Source organism: Microcebus murinus, chromosome 5 (genome assembly GCF_040939455.1).
Source record: "Microcebus murinus isolate Inina chromosome 5, M.murinus_Inina_mat1.0, whole genome shotgun sequence".
NCBI classification, from domain to species: domain Eukaryota; kingdom Metazoa; phylum Chordata; class Mammalia; order Primates; family Cheirogaleidae; genus Microcebus; species Microcebus murinus.
In genome coordinates, this window is record NC_134108.1 from 65,731,036 (window position 1) to 65,757,079 (window position 26,044).

The 26,044-nt window shown below is 39.4% G+C and overlaps 1 protein-coding gene and 1 non-coding gene across 4 annotated transcripts in view; both read left to right on the forward strand.

Annotated features, from left to right (window-relative positions):
• BACH2 (BACH transcriptional regulator 2) overlaps nt 1-26,044 on the forward strand; it is a 333,757-nt gene that overhangs the window by 244,609 nt on the left and 63,104 nt on the right. For all 3 annotated transcript variants that reach the window (XM_012750877.2, XM_076003110.1, XM_012750878.3), the window contains one exon: nt 9,293-9,547. In XM_012750877.2, the coding sequence (XP_012606331.2) occupies nt 9,293-9,547 (255 nt within the window). The remainder of the gene's footprint in view (nt 1-9,292; nt 9,548-26,044) is intronic.
• LOC142871215 (U6 spliceosomal RNA) lies at nt 6,044-6,150 on the forward strand. Its single transcript, XR_012919478.1, has one exon. It is a non-coding gene; the product is annotated as a U6 spliceosomal RNA (small nuclear RNA).

A 26,044-nucleotide genomic window follows, 5' to 3' on the forward strand; every position in this document is an offset into this window, starting at 1 on the left:
GGGGCAGTTTTGTTAAGCCATGCAACGTTAACAACGATAAAACAGGGCACATAAATGGTCGTTAGAAGGTCAAAGAAAGCTAGTTTTTCTCAATTAACATAACAGTGTCCCACTCCCTGTGATCAGTTAGGTATATTTCTTTTATAAACTTTTAGACTCACAGAATTATAGATCTGTAAGTACACTGCTGGTCTTCTAGTCCATGCTTTTCGTTGTACAAATATGGACACAGGCCCAGAGAAGTTAGGCAATTTGTCCAAATCCACAAAGTTGGTCAATGCTGGAGCTGAACCAAAAGCCCCAGACCCCTGGTTTACTCCTCTTTCCACTGCATCTCACTTTCATTTCTCTTTTTATTTTCTTTCATTTCATGTTTCACTAAAGAATTTATGGCTTTGTACACTTCGTTTCAAGCTCCTCAGGGTAGGCATATATATTACCCATAAATGAATTGGAAAAATGAAATGTCTCTTATAAATCTCCTACTTCTTATGAATTGAGCACACTATCCATGTCATAGAACATTAAATATTCCACCCAGTTTTGGGGTGTTTCCTGATACATACAAGCTATTATGATTTTTTAACTCAATAAATTTCTGAGGACTAATTGAGAAAATTGATGAGAGAAAGAATAATAATTTAAGAACTAAGAATATAGAAAATAAATCAGAATTGAGACCCTCTGTGGGAAATAAGAAAATCCTGAAAACAGCCAAAGGAAATGAAGGACTAATGAGAAGCCAGAATAGAAAATATTTGTCATCTTAGTAGATAATAACAAATTTACCAACTGTTTCCTAATCATAGACAGAAGCCAGGTGAACTCAATCTTACCCCATGGCTTAGGGTCATTATAATTGAATTATGTCATTTAAAATGCTATTCTGATTGCACTTAAAAATGATTCCAGATAACAAATCTCACAAATATTTTATCTTTTATTGGAATACCAAAGGACTAATGATTCTTTGCAGAAATATTTTTGAAGTTAAGTATCACAAACCATTATTTATAACAGAGCAGAGTTTACACTGTATGATTAGCAATGTGATAAAGTATTGTTTGTAAAATGTTTAGAGTAATTATAGTATAAAGAATAAATCCAGGACTTTTACTTCTAGCCAAGGTAGGCCAACAGGTACTAAATTTACTCTCCCACCAGAAACAACTATAGAAACAGATAAAAATATATGAAGCAATGGCTTTCATGACAACCAGGCAACAAAGGACAGTAATCCCCAAGAGAAGGAAAAGAAGCTGAGCTCAGCATACTGCTTTGAGAGAGTTTGCAGGCCGTGGCACAGGAAGGAGGAACCAAGAAAAGCTGGCTGACTCCTAAATTGAAGAGACAAAGCTAAGAGTCTGAAATGATGACAGTGGCTAGAGTTCAGGAAACAGGGCAGCAGAGAAGAGAGAGCTACACAGAACTCCAGAGATCTGCAGAGAATTTCCCTTCAATATTCTGCAGAGTACTGATTAGCACATGCATTTGAGGAAACTACCTAAAGATTGAGAGAGAACCACCCAAAATGATTAAAGGAAACACAGAGCTACAGAGGATGGGAATCACATCATTTTTTACCAGCCAAACTAGAAAACCCATATATCAGGGGTCATAGTGTAGAGTACTCAGAAGTGTCTTGAATCTGTAGTGGAGAATAATAAGCCCTAAACTAATGCTGCTTTTCCCATCTAACATATCTCAAGCTTCTAAGTAACTCAACTGTGTCTGGCAACAGAGCTCAAGATTATTTATAGGAGCACAAAAGTATCCAGCATCCAACAAAGTAAAATTTACGAAGTCTAGGCTGGGCGTGTTGGCTCACACCTGTAATCCTAGCACTCTCGGAGGCCAAAGTGGGTGGATCGTTTGAGCTCAGGAGTTCAAGACCAGCCTAAGCAAGAGTGAGACCATATCTCTACTCTACTAAAGAAATAGAAATTAGCTGGACAACTAATATACACACACACACACGTAAATTAGCTGGGCATGTTGGCACATGCCTGTAGTCCCAGCTACTTAGGAGGCTGAGGCAGGAGGATTGCGTGAGCCCAGGAGTTTGAGGTTGCTGTGAGCTAGGCTGATGCCACAGCACTCTAGCCTGAGCAACAGACTGAGAAGCTTCTGTCTCAAAAAAAAAAATTTACAATGTCTAGCATCTAATCAAAAATGTCTGGTCATGCAAAGAAGCATTAAAATATAACTCACAATGAAGAGAAATAGCAATCTCAAAACCAAAAACAGAACTAATTGCAAATGTTAGAATTAACAGACAAGGACATTATAATAGTTTTTATAACTGTATTCCAGATGTTCAAGAAGTTAGAGGAAACATTAAACATCTTAAGTAGAGACATAGAAGGTATAAAAAGAGACCCAAATTGGACTTTTAGAGATGAGAACCACAGTGTCTGGAATGAAAATTATACTGGAAAAGATGAATGGCAGATTAGACATTGCATAAAATAATATTAGTGAACTTGATGGCCTAGCAATAGAAACTATCCAAAGTGAAACATAAGAAAGGAAAAAAAGATTCCCCCCCCCCCAAAAAAAAGAAGAAAGAAAGGAAGGAAAAGAGGGAGGGAGGGAAAGAAAGAAAAGAAAAGAAAGGAAAGGAAGAGAAAAGAGGAGAGGAGAGAGGAGAGGAGAGGAGAGGGGAGGGGAGAGGAGAGGAGAGGAGGGGGGAGGGGAGGAGAGAGGAGAGGGGGGGAGGAGAGGAGAAGAGAGAAGAGAAGAGAAAAGAGAAAATAAGAGAAGAGAAGAGAAGAGAAGAGAAGAGAAGAGAAGAGAAGAGAAGAGAAGAGAAGAGAAGAGAGGAAAGAAGGAGAGAAAGAAAGGGAAAGAGGAAAAAGAAAGATAAGAAAGTACAGAGCATTTGTGACTATGGGACAACTTCAGGTCGTCCAATATGCATATAACTGAACTCCCCAATGGAGAAAAGGGGAAGAGACAGGAAAAATATTTGGCAAAAATATTTGAAGAAATTATGGCTGCAAGTTTTCCAAATTTGATGAAAACTATAAACCCACATATCCGAGAAGCTTAAGAAACATGAAGAAAACTATACCAGGGCACATCATAATCTAATTGATCAAAACATGTGAGAAAATCTTAAAAGCAACAGAGGGGAAAGAGACATTACATACAGAAGAACAAATGTAAGAATGACAGACTTTTCATTGGAAACAATGCAAGTGAAAAGACAGTAGAATGACATTTTTCAAAGTACTGAAAGGAAAAGAAAAAAAACACTGTAAATCTAGAATTTATGCCCTGCCAAGATAACTTTCAAAAATGAATGCAATAGGCTTTTTCAGAAAAAAGCTGAAAGAATTCATCACTAGCATACCTGCACTGCAAGTAATATTAAAGGAAATTCTTCAAGCAGAAGGAAAATACATATATATATAACTTTTTCTCTTATTATTTAAATCTCTTTAAAAGTCAATTGACTGTTATTTAAACAAAAATAATAAAAATGTAGTTTGAGGTTTTTAACATTTATGCAAGTAAAATGCATGGCAACAATAGCACAAAGGCCAGGAAAGGAGAAATGGAAACATGCTATTGTACGGTTCCTATACTCTATGTGAAGTGATAAAATATCATTTGAAGATAGATTGTGATGACTTAAAGAAGCATACTATAAATCCTAAAGCAACCAATAAAAAAACAACATGCCAATAAAGAAGATAAAATTGAACCATAAAAAATACTCAGTTAATGGTTGGTCTGAGTGCAGTGGTGTTTACAACTAATTGATCACAACCAGTTACAGATTCCTTTGTTCCTTCTCCACTCTCACTGTTTTACTTGACCAGCCTAATAAAAAATTAATAAAGAAAATTTAAAAATACTTAATACAAAAGGAGGAAGAGACTGAGGGAAAATGAAATAAAGAATAGATGGGATGAATAGATAATATATAGCAAAATGGCAGACTTAAATCTATCCAGATCAATAGTTACATTAAATATGAATGGTTTAATCACTAGAATTAAAAGTCAGAAATTGTCAGAGTTTTTTAAAAAGCAAGACCCAGTTTTATGTTGCCTACCAGAAACATACTTTAAATATGGAGACACAAATGGGTTAAAGGATAAATGTAAAAAAAGTTATGCCATGCTAGCATTACTCAAAAAATGACGTAGTTAACAGCAAAGTAGATTTCAGAGCAAAAAGTATTTCCAGGAATTAAAAGGTCATTTCATAGTTACAAAGGAATTAATACTTAAAGAGAAAATAAAATCCTAAATATGTATGCATCTAATAATAGGTTTTCAAACTGCATAAAGCAAAAATGGATAGAATTACAATAACTGACAGATCTATAATTGTAGTCAGAGACTTTAGTGTCTCAATAGATGGTAGAACCTCTAGACAGACAATCAGAAAAGACATAGAAGACTTGAACAACACACATCATACACTTTAAACTTATTGACATTTACAGAACACTCCAGCCAACAGAATATATATTCTTTTAAAGTGCATATGGAATATTTACTAAGATCATATTCTGGAACATGAAACAAGTCTCCACGAATCTAAAAGAATTAAAGTCATGAAGTTTATTCTCTGACCACAATGGAATTCATTCAGAGAACAATAACAAAAAAATAACTGAAAACTCCCCCAAATATTTAAAAACTAAATAACACATTTATAAATAACTTATGTATCAGGGAAGAACTCCAAAGAGTTGAGTGAAAATTAAAATTCAATATTTCAAAATTTGTGATATACTGTTAAATTAGTACTTAGAGTGAAATTTATAACATTAGTGCCTATATTAGAAAAGACAAAAGATCTCAGATTAATGAGCTCAACTTTCACCTTAGGAAACTAGGGGGGGAAAAGAGCAAATTAAGCCCAAAGTAAGCAGAATAAAGGATATAATGCTGAGAACATAAATCAGTGCAATACAACAGAACAGTAAAGAAAATCAACTTAGCCAAAAACTAGTTCTTTGAGAATATCAATAAAATTGTTGAACCTATAGCCATACTAACCAGGATAAAAAAGAGAGAAGCACAAATTTCTAATATCAGGAATGTGAGAGGTGACACCAGTACAGATTCTACTGATATTAGAAGGAAAACTGTTAAATATTATGTATAATTTTATGCCAGTAGATTTGACAGTTTTTAAATTGAATATATAGTCAAAGAAAACCCCAGGCTCAGAAGGCTTCACAGGTAAATTCAACCAATATATAAGGAAGAGATAATATACCAATTCTACAAAAAAAAAATCTTCTAGGAAATTGAAGAGAAAAAAATACTTTCCAACTCATTTTGTGAGAACATCATTACTCTTATTCTAAAACAATACCCCCCCAAATTATAAGAAAACTATAGGCATCCCTTATGAACATAAATGCAAAATTTCTTAACAAAATGTTAGTAAATTGAATACAACAATGTGTAACAAGGCAAATATATCATGACCAAATTGAGTTTATTCTAGAAATGCAACATTCCAAAATCAATGTTATTTACCACATTAACAAACTAAAATGAAAAACTGCACGATTATCTGAATAGATGCAAAAAAAACCAAAAAACCATTTGACAAAATCCAACATCCATTCCAGATTTTTTAAAAATAACTCCCAACAAACTAGGAATAGAAAGAAACTTACTCAACTCAATAGGAGCATCTGTGAAATATCTCTGGCTAATATCATGCACAATAGTGAAAGGCTAAATGTTTTCTTCCTAACATCAGGAAGGCAAGGATGTTTGCTCTCACCACCTATGTTCAACATTGTAATGAAGGTTCTAGCCAATGCAGTAAGGCAAGAAAAAGACATTAAAATCATCCTTATTTGAAAGGAAGCAAAATATCTTTATTCATAGACAACATAATCTCCTATGTAGAAAATTCTATGGAATCTATCCAAAAACAAAAAAGGCTCTGACAACTAATAAGCAAGTTAAACAAGGTTTTCAAATACAAGATTAATACAAAAAAAATCGTTTAAAATTATATACTAGGAATGAAAAATCAGAAATGGAAATTAAAAAACAATACCATACTCACTTCAGCAGCACATATACTAAAATTGGAACGATACAGAGAAAATTAGCATGGCGCTTGCACGAGAATAACATACAAATTCATGAAGTGTTCCATGTTTTTTGATGCAGGACTTGGTGGAGGCCATGTCTTAGATCCAAGATCGGGTCCCCTCTCTGGTTGACAGGGCTCCATTTTCTCCCAAGCAAGTGTGGCAGTCACACCCCAGTGAGGAACCTGATGTCTACCTGCCTGTCAGTCCTCTGCTACAACAACACAGTTTGCGTCAAAAATCTTACAAATCTGCCACTGGAAATATCATATACAGAGTCCTTAAAAATACATTGCAGTATTTAAATCCCAAAACAATACCATTTACAATAGCATCAAAAATATTAATACTTAGGTATAAATCTGAAAAAAGATGTACAAGACCTATAGACTACTATAAAACATTGCTGGGAAAAATTAAAGATGACCTAAATAAATAAAGATTTTGTGTTCATGAGTCAGAAGATTCATTATTGTTAAGGTGATAGTTCTTCCTAAATTGATCGGTAGATTTAGTACAATCCCAGTAAAAATCCCAATGTACTATTTTGTGGAAATTGGCAATCTAATTTTAAAATACATATGGAAATACAAAGGATCAAAATAACTGAAAAGGAGCAAATCAAAACATTGTGAATGGGCCAGGCGCAGTAGCTCATGCCTGTAATCCTAGCACTCTGGGAGGCTGAGGCAGGCGGATCATTCAAGGTCAGGAGTTCAAAACCAGCCTGAGCAAGAGCAAGACCCCGTTTCTATAAATAGAAAGAAATTAATTGGCCAACTAAAAATATATAGAAAAAATTAGCTGGGCATGACGGCACATGCCTATAGTCCCAGCTACTCGGGAAGTTGAGGCAGGAGGATTGCTTGAGCCCAGGAGTTTGAGGTTGCTGTGAGCTAGGCTGATGCCACAGCACTCTACACCAGGCAACAGAGTGAGACTCTGTCTCAAAAAAAAAAAAAAAAAAACATTGTGAACATGGCATAAAGATTGTCAAATAGCAAAATGGAAAAAGCAAAGTCTATAAATGGATCCACACATATATAAACATTGCTTTTCAATAAAAGTGCAAAGGCAGTTCAGTAGAGCCAAGATAGTCCTTTTAACAATGGTGCTGAAATAATTGGATATTCATATGCCAAAGGAAAAAAGAACCACAATTCATACCTTGTAACATAGATAAAATTAACTGAAAATAGGTCATAGACCTAAACGTTAAGAACTAACAAAATAAATCTTTTAGTAGGAAACAGGAGACCTTGTTTAAGCAAAGAGTTTTTTAGGTAGGATACCAAAAACGTGATCCATAAAAGAAAAAAAATGATAAATTGAACTTCATCAAGTTAAAACTTTCTGCTCTTTGAAAGATACTATTAAGAGAATAAAAGGACAACTACAGACTAGGGAAAAATATTTACAAATCACATGTCTGATAAAGGACTTTTAGTCAGAATATACAGAGAACTCTCAAAACTCAATAATGAGGAAACAACTCAATTAAAAATGGGCAAAGACTCTAAATAGACATTTCCCCAAAGAAGGTACACAGATGGTAAATAAGCACATAAAAGATTCTCAACAACTTTAGTCACTAGAGAAAGCAATTTTAAAACCACAAAGAGATATTACAGTGTGTTTATTAGAATGTCCAAAATTAGACTGATCATATCAAATGTTGGCAAGGATGTGAAAGAACTTCTCATACACTGCTGGTAGAAATGTAAAATGGTACAACCACCTTAGAAAATAGTGGCAGCTTTTTAAAAAGTTTAAACATACCATATGATCCATCCATTCTACTCATAGTTATTTACTTAAGAGAAATGAAAGTATATGTACATACAAAGTCTTGTACACTAATGTTCATAGCTTTATTTGTAATAGCCAAAAACGGGAAATAACCCAAATATCCATCAGTAGATTAATGGGTAAAAAAGTGAGCTATATCCATACAATAGAATGCTACTCAGCAATAAAGGAACAAACTTTTGAAGCACACAGTAACATGGATGTATGATAAAATAATTATGCTGAGTAAAAGAAGCCAGACAAAAAGGAATATATAACGTATGGTTCCATTTGTATAAAACTCTAGGAAATGCAAACTATTTAATAATATATAGTGTCAGAAAGCTGATCTATGGTCCTGGGAGTTGGGGGGAGGCAGAGGGAGGTACTATTAAGGGGCTTAAGGAGACTTTTGGTACTGATGGATGTATTTACTGTCTTGCTTGTGATGATGGTTTCACAGTTGCATGCATATGTCAAAACATCAAATTGCACACTGTGAATATATGCAGTTTATTGTATGTAAAAGCTGTTTTAAAAAGTAAGAATAAAGCCAAAAAAGAAAATAAGATTACTGGAATTCATACTAGCAGTAAACATTATGGGAAAAAATATGTTATGTAAATTAATTATAGGTACTATATTTTAAAATACCTCAATGAATACTTTTTAAAGCGTAAAACCCTTTTGTGAAAGAAATTTTCATGGTTGAGCACATCTTTTATCATGACTCCCATTGTGATATATTGTGTTTCCTTAAAGAGGATATACATCAGGTCTGCTAGGATAATGACAGCACACTTCCACATCTTTCTAAGAGCCTGTTGGTTGTGCTTTGTCTTGAAGTGGCAGAGGGCAGATGCAATAGCTGGCTGTATCTGCTCTTTAGTGTGCATACAGTTTGGTTCACTTGTTAAATTATGCATTGTGATTAGATATGTACTCTACTTGGCATCTTAGCCAAATTTCAACTTAGGAGCTTACATGTACTTCATTAAGACAGGTTTACAAATACTTCAAAATGATTCATTTCCTCTTTACACGAATCTCAATTAGTACTTGCATTGAGACTATTTATATGTGAAAGTTCCTTTTCAGCCTTCTAACAAAATCAAAACTACGAAGTTTTAAAGTACGTATGTGTTTTGATTGTTTTAAGTGTTCCATTAAAGGAGCTGGCTTTGTTACCATGGAGTGAAAGAATACAGTAAGTGGAAAGGATAAAAGTCAGCTATAGAACTTGACTTTCCAGCTACGTTTTCTGAGCTCATTGTGCTAACCGAGCATGAGTGTGCCGAGTGGCAGTCCTGCTCCCTTCTGCGGGCTCATGGCAGTGTGACACATGAACCATGATGTTCTTTCTCACCTTCCCTTTCTGACTCTACAGCCCCACTGACTCAGCCTTTCTTTCTTTCTTTCGTTCAGGGTGTGAACGGCATGTCTGTGGATGAGAAGCCTGACTCCCCCATGTATGTGTATGAGTCCACAGTCCACTGCACCAACATCCTCCTGGGCCTCAATGACCAGCGGAAAAAGGACATTCTCTGTGACGTGACTTTGATCGTGGAGAGGAAGGAGTTCCGGGCCCACCGGGCTGTGCTGGCCGCGTGCAGTGAATACTTCTGGCAGGCGCTGGTCGGACAGACAAAAAATGACTTGGTGGTCAGCTTGCCTGAGGAGGTACAGTAATTTGGTTTGTTTGTGTGGTGGTTAATAGACATTCACTGACTTATAAAAAGCTAGCTGAGCAGGAGCTAGAAGGTGCACCGTTGTATACATCCCCACTCAGGGGCTGATATCCAAGTCACCCACGTGTTAGGTTTGTGGCATGGCCAGGTTTCTGTTTGGTACACTTAAAAGTCTCAGAGGCATGGAATAGGAACAGAGCATCTTTCATTAAGGGAACTGAACCTCACCTGTGGCTTAGTATCTTGTAGTTTCTACTTCACTTACACTTCGGGTTTTGAGTAGTTCAGCCTAAGTTTAGTATGGTCCTTGGCGTGGGATCTAAATCACTGCTGTGATCTCTCTTTCAGATGGTTTAAGGATTGCAAATTTCCCTTGAGAGTAAGAGAATGAAAGCATTCACAGCACCTTTCTTGCTTGGGGGAAACATAAATGCAACTAGTTATGTTCACCATTAATATAGTAAGATTCTAAGAAGTGTAAACTTGTTTTTCTCACCGTTGTTGAAAACACTCTGGTTTCTTAATTACTTCACTGAGTCCAGTCATTTTGGTACTTTGGGGATATACCAGTAGCTGGACCTGCTCTGTCCAGAGATGACGTTTGATTGGGTAGTTTGAGCTACAGGAATTCAAAAGATGGGCTTCACAATAGCAAACTATGAAACTGGTCACCATTTGAATTATATATACAATTCCTCTTCTTCCAACATCCTGATTTCCCTTCATATTCTTTTGTTCTTTCTTTTCTTTCTTCCTTTTTTTTGAGACAGGATCTTGCTCTGTTGCCCAGGCTAGAGTACAGTGGCATGATCATAACTCATGCAATCTCAAACTCCTAGACTCCAGTGATCCTCCTGCTTCAGACTCCCAAGTAGCTGGGACAACAGGCATGCATCACCATGCCCAGCTAATTTTTTTTTTTTTTTTTTTTTTTTGTAGACAGGGGGTCTCACTATTACCCAGGCTGGTCTTGAACTCCTGGCCTCAAGCAGTCCTCCCACCTGACTTCCCTTCATATTCATAGAACTAAGGATGACACTTTGCATTCAGGGCAGACTCATTCCTATGTACCACCAACAGTTGTGCAAGCTACGTACTGCACAACTCCTAGGAGTACAGCTCACATCGATAGATTTTACGAATAGACCTGGGTTGTGCAGCATTCCACTGAGCAGCCCTTCATAGAAATCTTAGGAGAAACTGAAGACCCTATCCCCAAATGTGAGGTGCTAATGATTACAACTAGCATTAAATCCCAGGGGTTACCACCCAGACACCATCAGAGGCCCGGCAAATAATGAGTAAAGCAGGTTGTATAAAGACAGTAGGAAGTGATGGGGTCAGCACCTGCTCCACAGAAAAACACCCAAATTCAGCATAAAAAGCAAATAGGCAGACAAGGTAGGGGGAGTGAAAGGGGTCATCAGATGCCGTCCCTTGTTAGGCAGCGCCTACTGTTAGCCCTGCTGAGCGGGACAGCAGCCAGTTGACAAAAATGAGGACTGTAAGTACTCAGCATTTTCACATGAGTACCGTTATTATGTCCTTGCTGTAGAATGCTCCATTACCTTTCCTCACTGGCAAGTAGACAGAGAGATCCCAACACAAGAAGCAAAAGGACAGATCACTTGCAGATGCGTAGCTGGGGCTGGGATGGGGCGCAGAGCATTATGTACCAAGCAACGTGGGAAGGCCAAGGAATGGCAGCTGTGGTGTGGCCGGGATCCTGAGCTGGATTTTCCTCATCTGCACTGATGGTGGCTGCTTAACCAGTCAGGTGGCTGTGACCATTAGGTGAGATGATAAATACAAAAGTTCTCAGAGCAGTGCCTAGTCCCTGGTAGTCATGTGCCAAACATAAGGCTCTTTCTTCTCTAGATGGGCCGCAAGAATGCCTTTCTTATTTACTGAAACTGTCGAATTCTCTGGAAATAGTTGGAAAACTTCAGTTATCCAAAATGGTCTTGGAGAAGGAGGTGGGCTTACAGTCAGTTTTTTATCCGTGATCTATTTGAGAACGGTTTATATATTTTTTTCTGGTTTTCAAAAAATGAAGTTATATTAAAATGTTTTTACAAATGAAAATCGTACTTCATGTAACTTAGTCTCTCTTCAGTGATTGTGTTGGCCCCATTTTGAGACTCCCTGTACCATGAGCCCCAAGCCCCAACAGCCCCCAGTTTAGCACTGGGATCCTGATCTAGTCACTTAAGCTCTCAGCCCCAGTTCTTACCAGTAAAAAACCCTAAAATTCTGAAGTCCTTGAATTATTTATCAAACTACAATACCAAGGCAGTAAAGGAAGCCAGCATATGCATGTATATGATATAACCTTAAAGTGTCATTATAGATCAAATTCCTGATAATTGCTTATTTCCATGACATTGGGTGCTTTTTTGAAAAGATGCATACTGTACAGACATTACACAAAAATCTACTATTTGACCTTTCTGACTGTATTCTAGGGAGAATCTGCTGTAGGCTGACTTTCTTTAGTCCTAGCCCTGTAAGTTGATTGTTGTCCCTGCATCATGTGCATCCTCCAAATCCTTAAAACATTCTGGTTGCTCATGTACCTGAAATCTTCAGAGAGGATAGACACTTTTCCCCCCTATGAAACGTGAATCCCTATTGTCAGTAATCCAGCGCCACTTATCTTGATGGAGCATGCAAGCCGGCCCCAGTGGCATTCTCCTTTGTGGACCTGTCATTGTTTCTGAGGCTGCCTTTGAAGAGCCCTCCCCCTTTGCACCTGCCTGTGGCCCCCTGCGATGGGCATTGTCTTCCTCTGCTTGCTGTGTGCACACTAAAACGTCCCTGCAGGCTCATGGTAATGAGTCACACTTAGCTCAGTGGATGATTTCATAGAATTTGAATTAAGTGGTAAATAAGCAAACATTCCAAACGCTGCCTTGCAAAGTAGCTGCCTGGAACTATTGGCATTTGGTCCATAGGATGTAAGGAAGAGCATTAGATTAGCACCTTAGAAATCTTTAAAGCTCATCATAATCCTATCACTGAATTCAAATTAATATTTGGTCCTGCCCCACCTTTGTTCACACTTGACCCATTTACATTCCCCTGGCAGCCACAACCAACCACTGTGCATCTCAGGGGCAGCATGGCCAGGTCTGAGAGCTTCTCCTTGGACCGGGAAGCTTCCAAATGCAAACTGCTCCCCGCCACACACCCCGCCCTTCTCGGTCACTATAGGCCAAACCCAGATCTTGCCTCCAGCTACTGTCCAGTCATGCAGCTACCCCGGAATCCTGACTTCTCTGGGCAATGCCATTACCAGCGAATTAGAGCCACTCCCAGAGCCAGCATAGCTTCTAAAACTAAAAGGAGAGACAGAAAATAGAGAACTCCTTCTAGAAATCAGGGAATAATTGAATCATCTTGCTTTTTCTTTTCTAAAATAGAATGACAGTCCCTAGGATTTCTAGGACTTGAGTATTGGCTCCCCATTGAAAAACACCCAGTGTATATACACACACACACACACACACACACACACACCATGGAGTACTACTCAGCCATAAGAAGGAATGAAATAATTTCATTTGCAGCAACTTGCATGGAACTGGAGACCATTACCTAAGTGAAGTATCTCAGGAAGGGAAAAACAAACACCACACGTCCTCACTACAAATGGGAGCTAAACAATGAGTACGCACAATGGGTCCACGCGAACACAAAGGGATATAAAAGACATTCAAAACCAAGAAGGGGGAGGTGGGATAAAAACTTACCTATTGGGTACAGTCAGCATACACTATTTTGGTGACAGGCACACTAAAAGCCCTGACTTCAGCATTAATGTTAATACAGTTCATCCATGTAACAAGAATACTTACACCCCCTAATATTTTGAAATACAAATTATAAAAACACACACCCAGATGTGTGTGTCAGCAAATAGTAGGAGATAAGCCGTTGTACTCACTACTTCCATTACATAGTAAAACAGATCATTTAATTTATAATTAGTAAATATGTTTTTTGCTAAGAGATAAAGTGGTTGATATACCAAGCACCGCAGGGCCGCTCTTCCACTGCTCATTAGGATTAAAGATGGCTCAGCAAACACCTCCTTGCTGTCGTCATGGAGACCATCTCGGGCTGGATGCCAGCCATGTTGGAAGTGACATCATGATCGTGAACTTCAGTCTTACAGTGTGTCGAGGACAGAGGACAGGAATGGGATGTGCTTCCTTAGAAGATGTGCAGCCCACAGTGATTTGTGCATCGGCCCCACTCTCATGAGGCTGCTTGGCTCCTCGCAGAACGCCAGGGAAAGAGCTGCTGTCAGAAGGGTCTTGCCAAATCCCCACCCCTCTTCTTTGCCTTGTTTCCTGTGTCCTTTCACCCTCTAGAGTAGGGGAAGGGTTTGAGCAGACAGTTGGCTGTAGAGTGGGACTAAGTATGGCCCTTGCAGGTGGACCTTAACATTTTTTAGATATAAATGTATTTCAGACTTCCGCTGCTTTACACTATCTATCTTTTGCATCCTTTCCCTCTCTCAACATTTTGGGGCAAATCTCACTTTTCAGTGCTAAACAAGAAGCAAAGCTGACCCAGAAGGATTCTAAAGAAAAGGCATTTGTTGTTAAGTCTTAACCACAGGGTGCAATAAAGTACTGCCAAGCACAGATGCCAACAAGGAAATTATGGAATCTTCTTGTCTGGAAGTTTTTAGAAGACATGAAAGCTGTTAATGTTTCTGGGATGGTTTGGGTTCATTCTTTTAAGGAAGCAATAAGGCAGTCATCATCACTATCTTTGGACAGTCCTTGCAGTATGTAATACCACAGGAAGTACATACCGCCACAGTGCAAGACGCTAATGGCACTCCGAGCCTGAGTGCAATTGCAGGGGCAGGTGTAGGTTTGGGGGGAAAGAGGGGGAAGTCTTTGGGCGGTGACATGACCAGGATGAGGAGGGCAAAGCAGTCACCTCCCCCAGAGCACAGAGCCTAATCTTTGGCCTCACCTAAACAAAGCTCTGAAGGAAACACCACTACTCTGCCTGAAGAAGAGTAATAGGTTGATTTTAAAAGCTGAGGTGCGTCAGCCATGGGGGCTGGAACCGCATTCTGGGCCTTGGCACCAGCTGCATGTGAGTTCTTGAGCACACCAGTTGACCTCTTTGGGCTGCAGTTTTCTCACTTATTTATTCATTCATTTAACAAATATTTACCAAGTCCTGCTGTGTACCAGGAGGCACTGCTCTAGGTGCTAGGTGAGCCTAGCTTAGATTCCAGTAGGGAGAGGGAGGAAAGAGAGAAAATTAATAAATATCAAAGGTACTTCATTAGGTGCTACTGGGGGAAATAAAGCAGAGAAGGGAGTTTAGGACTGTCAGGGGATGGGTATTGCAATTTAAATAGGGTGTCAAGAAAAGCCTGTTTGAGGGAATGACTTGAGAAGCCTGAAGGAGGTGAGGGCGCCAGCCACGCTGACTTCTGGGGCGAGAGGGAGCCAGCAGAGGAGCAGCAAGGAAGAGGCCCAGAGGCAGCAGCAGACACACAGCAACAGAGAGAGCGAGGGCAAAGCGGGAGGAGACGGGTCAGGTGACCGGGCTGGACTGTGCCTCGTTAGACACTCAGCTTTTACTTGGAATGAGCTGGGAGGCCACTGGAAGGTTTTTCAGGAGATTCTGTTGACTGTGATGTGAAAAATGGTTGAAAGAGAGCAAGGGCAGGACCAGGGAGAACATGTCAGAGGCTAAGGCAATAACCCAGGTGTGCCACAGTGTCCCCATCAATGTCAGATCTGGGTGATATGTTGAAGGTAGAGCTTATGAGGTTTCTTATAGGTTGGATATACGGTAACAGAGAAAGAGGAGTTACAGATAATGCCGAGGTTTGGGGCCTGGGCTGTTGGAAGTATGGAGTTGCCATTAACTGAGATGGGGAAGACTAGAGGAGTAGGTTCAGGGCTGGGGGCAGGACTGGGAGTTCTGTTTCACACAGTTGGATTATACATGGCCAGAATTCATGGGAAGAATCAAGCCTGGAGATAGATGTTTTAATACCAGAATATTAAAAGCTGTAAGACTGCATACCATCACCAAGGGAGTGAGCTTAGAAAAGAGGTCACAGGATTGAGCCTTAGGCTTTCCAGAATTAGGTCAGGGAGATGAAGAAGAGCCAGCAGGACAGACCAAGAAGGAATATCCATTGAGGCAGGAGGAAAAGCAGAAAGTGTAGTGTGCTATAAGCAAGGTAAAGAAAATATTTAAGAGAGAGCTATAAATTATGGAAGATGATGCCAAGAGTCAGGTAAGGGGAACGCTGAAAATTGACCATCCAGCAATTTGGAGGTCATCTGTGATTTCATTGAGCACTTTTAGGGGAGTAATAGGAGCAAAAACCAATTTGATTGTGTTTTAGAGAAAATTGGAGAAAGCTCATGTAAGCTGTTTTGGAGGCCTTTTGCGTTAAAGGAAGCAGTAGCTACAGGGAAATGGTGTCAAAACAGGTTTCATTTGGTTTTTTGTTTAAGTGGGAAAGGAATTCCAGAATGTTTGCACTCTGTGAACATTCCCAGTGCTCAGCCACACCCAGTTTTCTTCTCTTTCCTAGATGTATGGGAAAATTAAATTTGTGCTAGGGAGGTCATGTGACTAGATCTGGCCAATGAAATGGCAGGTGAAGTAATGTGTCACTTCTGGTTGAAGTAGTTAAAAGTAAGTACGAGCTCTTTATGCTCTTTCCCATCCATTCGACACATTTTGGTGTCCAAGAACTCCAAGATGACACAGCTGAAGCCCAGACCCCTGAGTCAACATCAGAGGAGAGCCAGTGGAGAGAGCTAGCAGACTCTGACGTGAATGAGAAATAAACTTTTGTTAAACCATTAAGATTTGATGTTTTATCTGTTACCCCATCACAGCCTGACCTATCCTGACTAATACCTGGCTGATGGGAAAGTTCCAAAAGAGAGGGGTAACTTGGTGATACAGGAGACACAAGTGCAACTGCTGGATGCATGTCCTTGAGTACACAACAAAGGGTGGAGTTGGACTGGAGGGTCTCTGAGGTCCTATCCTGTGTTAGAAGTTTATGGTCCGTGAACTTTGCTAGCTTCCATCTGGAGGGAGAGAGAAGAGATCCTGTTGGTCAGGAAGAGAGGAGAGATGCTTGGATTAAGAGGTAGGGAAAGGCCCTGAAAATGGGAGGCAAACTGGCCAGGAAAAGAGAACCACAGGACTCCACAGGAGCAAGCTCAATTCTTGTACCCTTTATTTTGACTACTGCCTGCCTTTTCAGAAAGAGTCTTAGCAGGCATTCCCCGGAGATGACATTAAAAGAGCTGTAGGACCACTGGGCTATTTGATAATCTAGAACACAGGCAGACTGTAGAAGATGCAGATCATGGCTCTTTAACTATTTCAGGGGATTTTAGGATTTTGAGACAATTATTTTACATGTAATGACCTCAATTTCAATCTGAGTATGCAGGGAGTAACCATGCTAGTTACTAGCTTGACTTGCAGGGCTGCTGTTCAGTTTAATGAAATGCAATATGTTAAACTTCTTGGAAGGATGGTGCTATAGAAACAGTAGGTGTTATTATTCCCATAAAAGGAAAGAACAGTCTTCTCTGATGAAATGGCTCTTACCTCAGAATCCTCATTAAAAGCTGTGGTGCAATTTTCCAAGTTGCATTAGTGAGACTTGGCAGCAGATGAAAAAAGAAGCAAATAAATAAAAAGAAGTCAAAATATTCCAGGTAACTACATGCTGGCAAGGAAGAAATTTTCAAGCCCTAGAACCGTGCTGATAATTTTGAGATGCCTAAAGGCGGAACTTATTTATAGTAATGCAAAGGTGACTTCCAGCCCGGAAATCTGGGCCTCGGTCTCAGATGGGGGTGCAACAAAGCAAAGCCCTGAAAAGGGGAGCTAATACTATTGTGATTCTGTCTCTGGAGGCTGCGGGATGATGCTGATACAGAGGGAGGGAAATCGAGGGTGAAAATAGCCACCGCAATAGCTAATTTTAAAACTGAGACACATAAGCTGTTTCCAAACCTCTTACATTTTTTTAAATCCTGAGGCCAGTAAGTCCTATTTAAAGAAACTTATGCAGAAATGCATTCCTCTTTTGGCATGGTAGTAGGAGTTGAGTAGACAAAAACCTAAGACATATCTAAAAATTATTTTTAAGTGACCTGATTTCAAAGCCAGTTTTGAGGTTTCTTTTCACTATTATTTATCCCTAGCTGATATATGATGACCACAATAATCAACATTTGTAAGTGTATTTATACACTTAAAAGGCCTTTGACAGTAAAGTCGTTTGCATTAAATTTTCCTGGTAACTAATATTGGATTTTAAAACTCTTCTCCATAATGAACAAAATGTCCCTTACATTTCTTTCTTTCTCCTATTATGGAGGCTCTTAGCTATTTCAATTAAAATTAATAATAGCTTTAAAGACAAAGTTCAGAGCCATAAAGTTCTTCACTTGATCAATAATCATAACTATTATTTTGTCTGTCATAGTTAATCATAGAACCTGGGCCCTTAACGGAGTACTTAATTAAACTTTTAATTCATGATAAGAAGTTAAATACTATTTGGGAAAGTTTAAAAAATTATTTCCACTTCCCATCTAGATTATATCCCCTCCCCCCCCAAAAAAAGTTGTGATAAAGAGACATAATGGCTGTCAGCCAGGGAAATTGTAGGTCATGCCAACATGAGCTGGCAGCACGCCACTGTCCAATTAGCATGGCTTCATCTTTGCAGAGTAATCACTCTTGAGTAGATGGTTGAGTCACTCATGATGTAGTGGTACTTCACTTGCGCCAGTACTTCTTAGAATAAGTTTCTTGTTCACTTTTATTACCTGTCCTACTTTGCCAATAAATGTGCAGGACCATTTAGGCTGAAAGCCGAGCGGAAGAGAAACATCGATGATGTATCTCATTTCTTTTTGCTTCCTGAAAACCGAGATTGCAATTAAACAGTGAAAGCGGTAGTGTGTTTTTAAGTGAGTTACAAGAAAATACAGTTCCCACACCAAAATACTCAGGAGTTGGAATCCAAGAGTCAGTTTTTGTTCTGTCTTTTCTTTGGCAGCTTTCACATTTGGCACAAACTTGAGGATATCAATAAAGTTACCTAATAATGTTAATGGATTCGCATTCCATTCAAAAACTTGGAACGTCACCAGACTTCTTCAGGTTTCAGCTCTATTGTTAGGGTGTTCACGACATTTCTGGTGGGTGTGCAGTTATAAAAGCAGACAGATTTTGAAAGAGGCCCTTCTTATGGCGAGAACACCTGGAATCTTGGTTGGATAAGCTGTAAGCCAGGAAACTGATTCAGGAATTTTTTAATAAAATGGATCGTACCCAGGCATTGGAGTGATACATGATTGTCAGTTAAAGAAAAAAAAAAAAAAAGGCTGTTCTTAGAAGCACAAAGAAAGTAGAATAAAAGTGTGGGTACTAATCAGTTAATACCTTTATATTTATATTCTTGTTTGCTTTGGTTCCTAACCAAATCACAGGCTAACTAAAGGGTTGGCTTGTTTTTGCTTTGAGGAATAGAGCAATTAAACCTCCAGTTTCCTAATATTTTGGAAATGTTCTTTTTTTCTCATTAACTTGGTGCACATAGTAAAATTTATCACTTTGCCATATTCCTAAAATATGTTGACAATCTCTCTAACTGACGTTGGCACCATCTCCAAGCTCACTAGTGATGCAGTGAGCTTTACTGTCTGAAATGGACTTTCTTGTGCAGCCTGGCAACCACTGTTTGTAAAAAGTTACTGCATTCAGCACCCTGGGTGGGATAGAGCCAGGCCTCCAACGTGATCACATTTTTTGACTGACTGGCAGCAAAGAGAAATACTGGCAGCTGTTCCCAAGTAAGCCAAAAAGTTGGCCCGAGGGTGGAAAAAAATGCTGGGATTTAGCCAATGAAAGATTCCTGGATTCAGAAGAAAATCAAAGGAAGGATATTGAAGGTCACAATTATAAGCCTCCAGCTTGTTGAAGTAACAACTATTAACATTTCATTTTATCTTTGTTTTATAAAAGACAGTATTATAAAGGTCATTACTAATTACTTTTTCCTGATTCTTTATTTCTCAGCCATCATTTTATTGCTATTGATTTCTTTTTTTTTTTTTTTTTTTTTTGAGACAAAGTCTCTCTCTGTTGCCCAGCCTAGAGTGTAGGGTGCTGTGGCATCAACCTAGCTCACAGCAACCTCAAACTCCTGGGCTCAAGCGATCCTCTTGTATCAGCCTCTCAAGTAGCTGGGACTACAAGCGCACACCACCACACCCAGCTAATGTTTTTCTGTTTTCTATTTTTAATAGAGACAGAGTCTCACTCTTGCTCAGCCTGGTCTCGAACTCCTGACCGTAAACGATCTTCCCGCCTCAGCCTCCCAGAGTGCTAGGATTACAGGTGTGAGCCACCACGCCCAGCTTGTTCTATTGATTTCTTTAATTTTTTTCTTCTTTATATGCAAAACCAAATGACAGATTATTCTTCTGAAAGGTGGCATGTAGATGACGTCATTCCTGAAGGCAGCATCAGTGGCTAGAACTGTGCAGAGCAGAGCAGGCCCGAGAGCCCTGGCCACACACTGTGTGTGTCAAGCCGTGTTGAGTGGCCCAGGTCAAATGAGTGGCGCAGGTCGAATGAGTGGCGCTGGTCACATAGAAGGATGCACTGGGTCACTGCAAAGATCTGTCCAAAGAGACCCTCTGACACCTCATGACATTATTCTTGTTTTATTAGTTACTAAAAGAGAATGGTAGGGAAAACAGAAAAGTTACTAAAAGGCCAGGAAAATGGCTGGTCACAGTAGACCTTCCGGGCTCTTGCTGTATAGAAAAGAGCATCCACCCCGCAAGAGGCGTTCTGGTGCTTGACTGTCATCCCTCTTTTCCATGGAGCACCTTAGATCACGGGGGCTCTTCCTTGTGCTTCTTGTATCTGCCAAGCGGATCAGTAGTAGCCCAGGAATTGAATCATACCCTACAGATAGGAAGGTGGAAAGATTAAAAACATGGCACACCAGGATTCAGGGTAAGAACTTCATAGTTTTGGGAAATCCGCAGAGTGCTGAGGTAAGATAATGGAAGCACACTTTTTGTAACTCTGAGGATTTTTTGAGTGAGTTAAACCGTCAGATTTACAAGATATTCATGTAGAGAAATGCAGTAACCTTTCAAAGTTCTGTTTAACAAAGTATCTCCATGCCTCCCATTTGAGGCTATTATGGTGGATGTTGGCCAGATGTTCTCATTCCCTGGCAACAAGAAGGAATAGCATCCCAACTACAAGTGAGGGATTTCAGCTATATTAAAGGTGAATTTTATAACAGTACAAGATGCTAGACAGTGGAGTAAGTTACCAAAAAATATAGAATTGCCTTCAGAAGGGAAGGGAGAGAGAGAGTGTGTGTGTGTGTTTAAAGGAAGAATTTATCAGGACAAAATAGCTTAAGTATAGCACTTCATAGAAGCAGAGGAATGGACCACATGATCCCTTCAAAGGTGAATTCTTTGGGAGATTAACTTAGAAATGTAAGGCAAGATCATCTCCTTCAAAGAACTTAACAATATGGTTGATGAATCAAGATAGAACCGTACAAATCAAAGGTGAATGATTTGAGAGCATTTGTTGTACTGGTGGTTAGTTGTGCTGCAGTTTCAGATGGAAGGAAGGACAGGATTTTTCTTCCATCTCTTCCATGAAGTTTATACCACCTAAAATCAATGCTCATAAGACTGATAGGACTTCATTAGGGAACAAGTAGAGGGGGATCCTCCAGGAGAGGACACTGGTATGGCAAATGCCCAAAAGAGGCCCTCAGAGGGCATTGAGGAACCAGCTTTGATCAGCACAAATGATGCCTCATGACTTATCTGTTATTATTGTTATAATTTGGGGAAATAATTCAAAATATGGTCAGAGACTGGGAGCAATGGCTCATGCCTGTAATCCTAGCATGCTGGGAGGCCAAGGCAGCTGGAATATTTGAGCCCAGGAGTTCAAGACCAGCCTGAGCAAGAGCAAGACCCCGACTCTTCTAAAAATAGAAAAATTAGCCTGCTATTGTGATGTATGCCTGTAATACCAGCTACTCAGGAGGCTGAGGCAGGATTATTTGAGTCCAGGAGTTTTAGGTTGTTTTAATCTATGATGATGCCACTGTACTCTACCCAGACGACAGAGCAAGCCTCTGTCTCAAAAAAATACATATATTTGTGTGCCTGTGTGTGTGTATAGTCATATATGAATCTCAAAGAATCTCAACTCCTTCGTCTTGTACAAAATCCAACATTTCAGGCTGGATGTGGTGGTTCATGCCTATAATCCCAGCATTTGGGTAGGCCATTAGAAAATATTTAAGCCCAGTAGTTTCTCAAACTGAAGATACATGTAAAGTTGCTCCCTAACTTACCTTTTAAGGCACATGCCTCCCAAGTGATACTGTGAGCATCAGCCCTTACTTAGCATAGCTGGGTACCAGGACCTGCAAGGATGTGCTAAATTTCTAGAGGACAAAGCCTTTGTTCTTAAGGTTATTTGTACTCCAGTGCCCCGTGTTTTTAAAATGCCATGAACATATTCAGGCAAAGATGATCACTTGGGGTTAAAACCATTACAATGAATGTTTGATGGATATTAGTATAGTACCAAAGCAAAAAAAAAAAAAAAAATCCATTACATTTCCAGCATATACAGTTTACCCTGCTAACACTTTAGCGCATGTGTTTTTAACAAGCAGAGACAGAAATACTCTCTCTCTCTCTCTCTCTTTCTCTCTCTCTCTCTCTCTCTCTCTCTCTCTCTCTCTCTCTTTTCTAGTCCAAGGGAAAAGTCAGAACTGTACACTAAAGGATCAACTGTGTTAGTCTTCACACTAACCCAGGCAAGGGTCAATGTGAGCATTACACCTGGTGGGTCAGCCAGGTGTTTGCTGTATTCAGATCCAAATATTCATGAAATACACACCATCCCCAGTGATATGGCCAGTGTATAACTTGACCCCATAACGCTTTGAGATATAACTTCCAGTTAAGAAAATCAAAGATTAGAGAAACAAGCTTAACACGATAAGGCAACTATGGGACAAATCCAGAGGGTGGGTCATTCTGCAGGACAAATGGCCTGATTTCCTCAGTAAGTCAATGACATGATAGTGGTAAATTAAACAAGATTTAAGGGATTTAAAAGCCAGATGCAGTACATGGTTCTGGAGTGGCTATAGGCTTGGACAAAAAGTTGTTAATATAAAGGACTTTTGGTGGGAAACTGGAGAATCTCAAATATGTCTGGGTATTATATGAAAGGTGATAATTGAAAAAAGCAGACTGAGGAATAATATGCCCAGTATGATCTCAGTTTGGTTAAAAATGCAAATGTGTGTGTGTGGTGTGTACACACACACCAAGAGCCATGTGGACATGTGCTGAAGTGTCAGCAGGGTGAACTGTATATGGTAGGAATGTAATGGATTATTTTTTGCTTGTCTGCATTTTCTAATTGGTTACAGTATACATTATTACATTTCTGTAATGATAAAAGGGTTATTTAAATAGGCAGGTGAATAGAAGGGAAGGAAAGAAGGAAGGTCATGTATGGCTTTGCACGTGGTTTCTGAGGTTCTACGGGCCTGTGAGTTTTTTCCATAAAGCTGCTCCCTGATCCCTGGGTCCAGCTCGGGACTCTCCATTCTTCTGAACAAGAAACCAAAGTCCTTCACATGAGCGGAACAGGCTTGCACTCACAGTCTCACTGGTAGAATGAAAATCAACCCAAGAAGCAATAAGGGGGTTCAATTAGACTTCTTCTAGTTCCTTCTAATTAAAAGTTTTAAGGCCTTTTTTCATATTTAAATTTACATTGATCATTAAAACATGCAAATGCCTTTGCATTCCTTTGTGTTTTCTAGGGTTACATCTCTGGGAATCACTAGTGTTATTTCTAGTGAAAATAACTCAGGTGTTTTTCCAAACCTCTGTCCCTGTGCAACCCTGGACAGAGAAGAAAATTCTCAATGTCTAGTCAAATCTTAACTGACTGTGAAGGAAACAGGGATGTGAGGAGTGTCTCTCCTTTCCTGTTCCCCTGGGATACAGGTCCTGAGGTTGAAGAAAAGGAGAGAGGAGAGTCCTGTCGTGGGTTTTTCCAAACAGATATAAACATGTGTAAGTGTATGCTTTGGGAAGTCACTTGATAGGAGTAATGTGCACTTTAGGCTGTGGTCGAATATAGAATATCTCCAAGTAGCTGCTTCTAGTGTGTCAGAATGCTTAGTAATAAGGACATGTTGTTCTATTAATCAGAGAGATGGTGACGTTTTTCAAAACTTATAATAAAAGAGGCCATTTCCATCTTCAACTGGGCTTTGTAAAAAGAAGACACAAAGTCACCCCAGATGCTGGAAAAGCAGGGACCCGTGGGTGTCCCTGCAGCTCACGCCTGCGTTAGAATCCAGGAGCCATTTGCTCAGGGCCGTGCAGTGATGAGGTGGTTTCCCCCGTTGTGCCCGAGGTGTGGAACAAGACAACTGACACGTGTGTGGCTGAGATTTCAGAAGAGTGAGTCAGAATAGAAGGCGAATCTCTTAACGGATCTGCGCCTGTAAGGCTCACACTGATTTTTAAAACGACTTAATGCAAACTGTCACCTACTCTGTGGTCACCAGAATGCTGGTCTTCCTTACTTCCTCCTCAGGATCCTCCAGAAGTATCTTTTGTCTTTTTTAAGTTTTATTGTTTTAAGTGATTTTTCTCTTAAATCAATCTTTAGCTTGTTTTCATGGGAGTTCTTCAACATTTAACTCTCCTCATACCCATTAGTCTGTTTGGGCTGCCATAATAAAATACCACAGATTGGGTGGCTTAACCAGCAGAAATTCATTTTCTCACGGTTCTGGAGGACAGAAGTCCAAGGTCAAGGTGCCAGCAGGGTTCGTTTCTGGTGAGCCCTCAGTTCCTAGCTTGTAGACAGCCGCCTCTCGCTGTGTCCGCACGTGGCCTTTCCTCTGTGCATGTATGGACAGAGAGTGCCCTGCTGGCTCTTCCTCTTCTTACAAGGACATGCCTTCTGTCCAATTAGAGCCCCACCTCTGTGCCCTCATTTAACCATAATTTCCTTTTTAAAGACCCTGTCTTCAAATACAGTCACACTGGAGGTTGAGCTTCAGTATGCAAATTTTGGGGGAACACAATTCAGTCTAAAAAATAATGGATTTGTACAAATATAAATACATACGCACAAAGTTATCTACATGTGTACAGCCACACAACCACGAATGATTGAACATATGAAAGAAAAAAGATCTCTGTGAACTATGTGGAGTAATTACCAAGATAGATTTTAAAAGCCAAAAACAAAATTCAGAAGTATGTATACTGTGTATGATATACTTTTGTACAAAGAAGAAGGGAAAATAAAATATATTGATAACATATAAATATATACACATATACATACGTTGGGTATTTTGTAAAAAGAAGCAGGATAAACAAAAAACTAGTGGAAAAGGCTACCTATAGAAAGTGTGTGGAAATAGAGTGAAAGAGCTGGAATGGAAGCAAGACTCAATGTATCTTTTAATTTGGTATTGACTTTTGAACCATTTAAATATTTTACATAGTCAAGAGATGAAAATTTAATCAAAAAAGATGATAATCAGCAAACCTGAATATCTAAAACAAACAGAAAAATGACTCACTGTATATTAAATTGGAAAAGAAAGAATAAATTAGATTTACTTTTGAATGCAATATTATGACTAGACATCCTCTATGGAACATTCTCCCAAGACAACTTGCCTGAACTTTTCAAAAATGTCACTGTCAGGAGACAAAATGATGGGGGGACTGAGGCTATTGACAAAGAGGTTAATGAGACCAAATGCAATGAGTGATCCTCTATTGGCTCCCAGACTGAAAAGACATAAGTATAAAGGACATCCTTGGAGCAGCTTAAAGAATCTGAATATAGACTGTGTATTAGTTTATGGCATTGTATCAGCATTACTTTTCTTGGATGGGAAAACAGTATTTTGGTTGTATAGAATGTTCTTGTTTCTTGTTCTCAGGAGATGTATGCTGAAATATTTAGTGGTGAAATGTCATGATGTCTGCAATTTACTTCCAGATGGTTCTGGGAAAAAAATGTATGCATGAATGTGTGTGTGTGTGTGTGTGTGTGTGTGTGTGTGTGTGTGAGCGCGTGCACATGTGTGTATAGACATAAATGGAGAGAAGAGAGCATACAAATGTAGCAAATTTAATGATTTTAGCACAATCTGTCTCCTCCCAACATCCAAGACTCACCCCAGGTGAATAAACATTTCTTTCATCTTTTCTGTGGGTTGAAATTTTCAGGATAAAAAAGTTAGAGCAAATAAATAATGGATATGGATTGATTTTATCCTGAAGGCGCTCCATTCATTGAAGTATTTACTGAGCATCCACTCTGTGTTAAGCCCTGT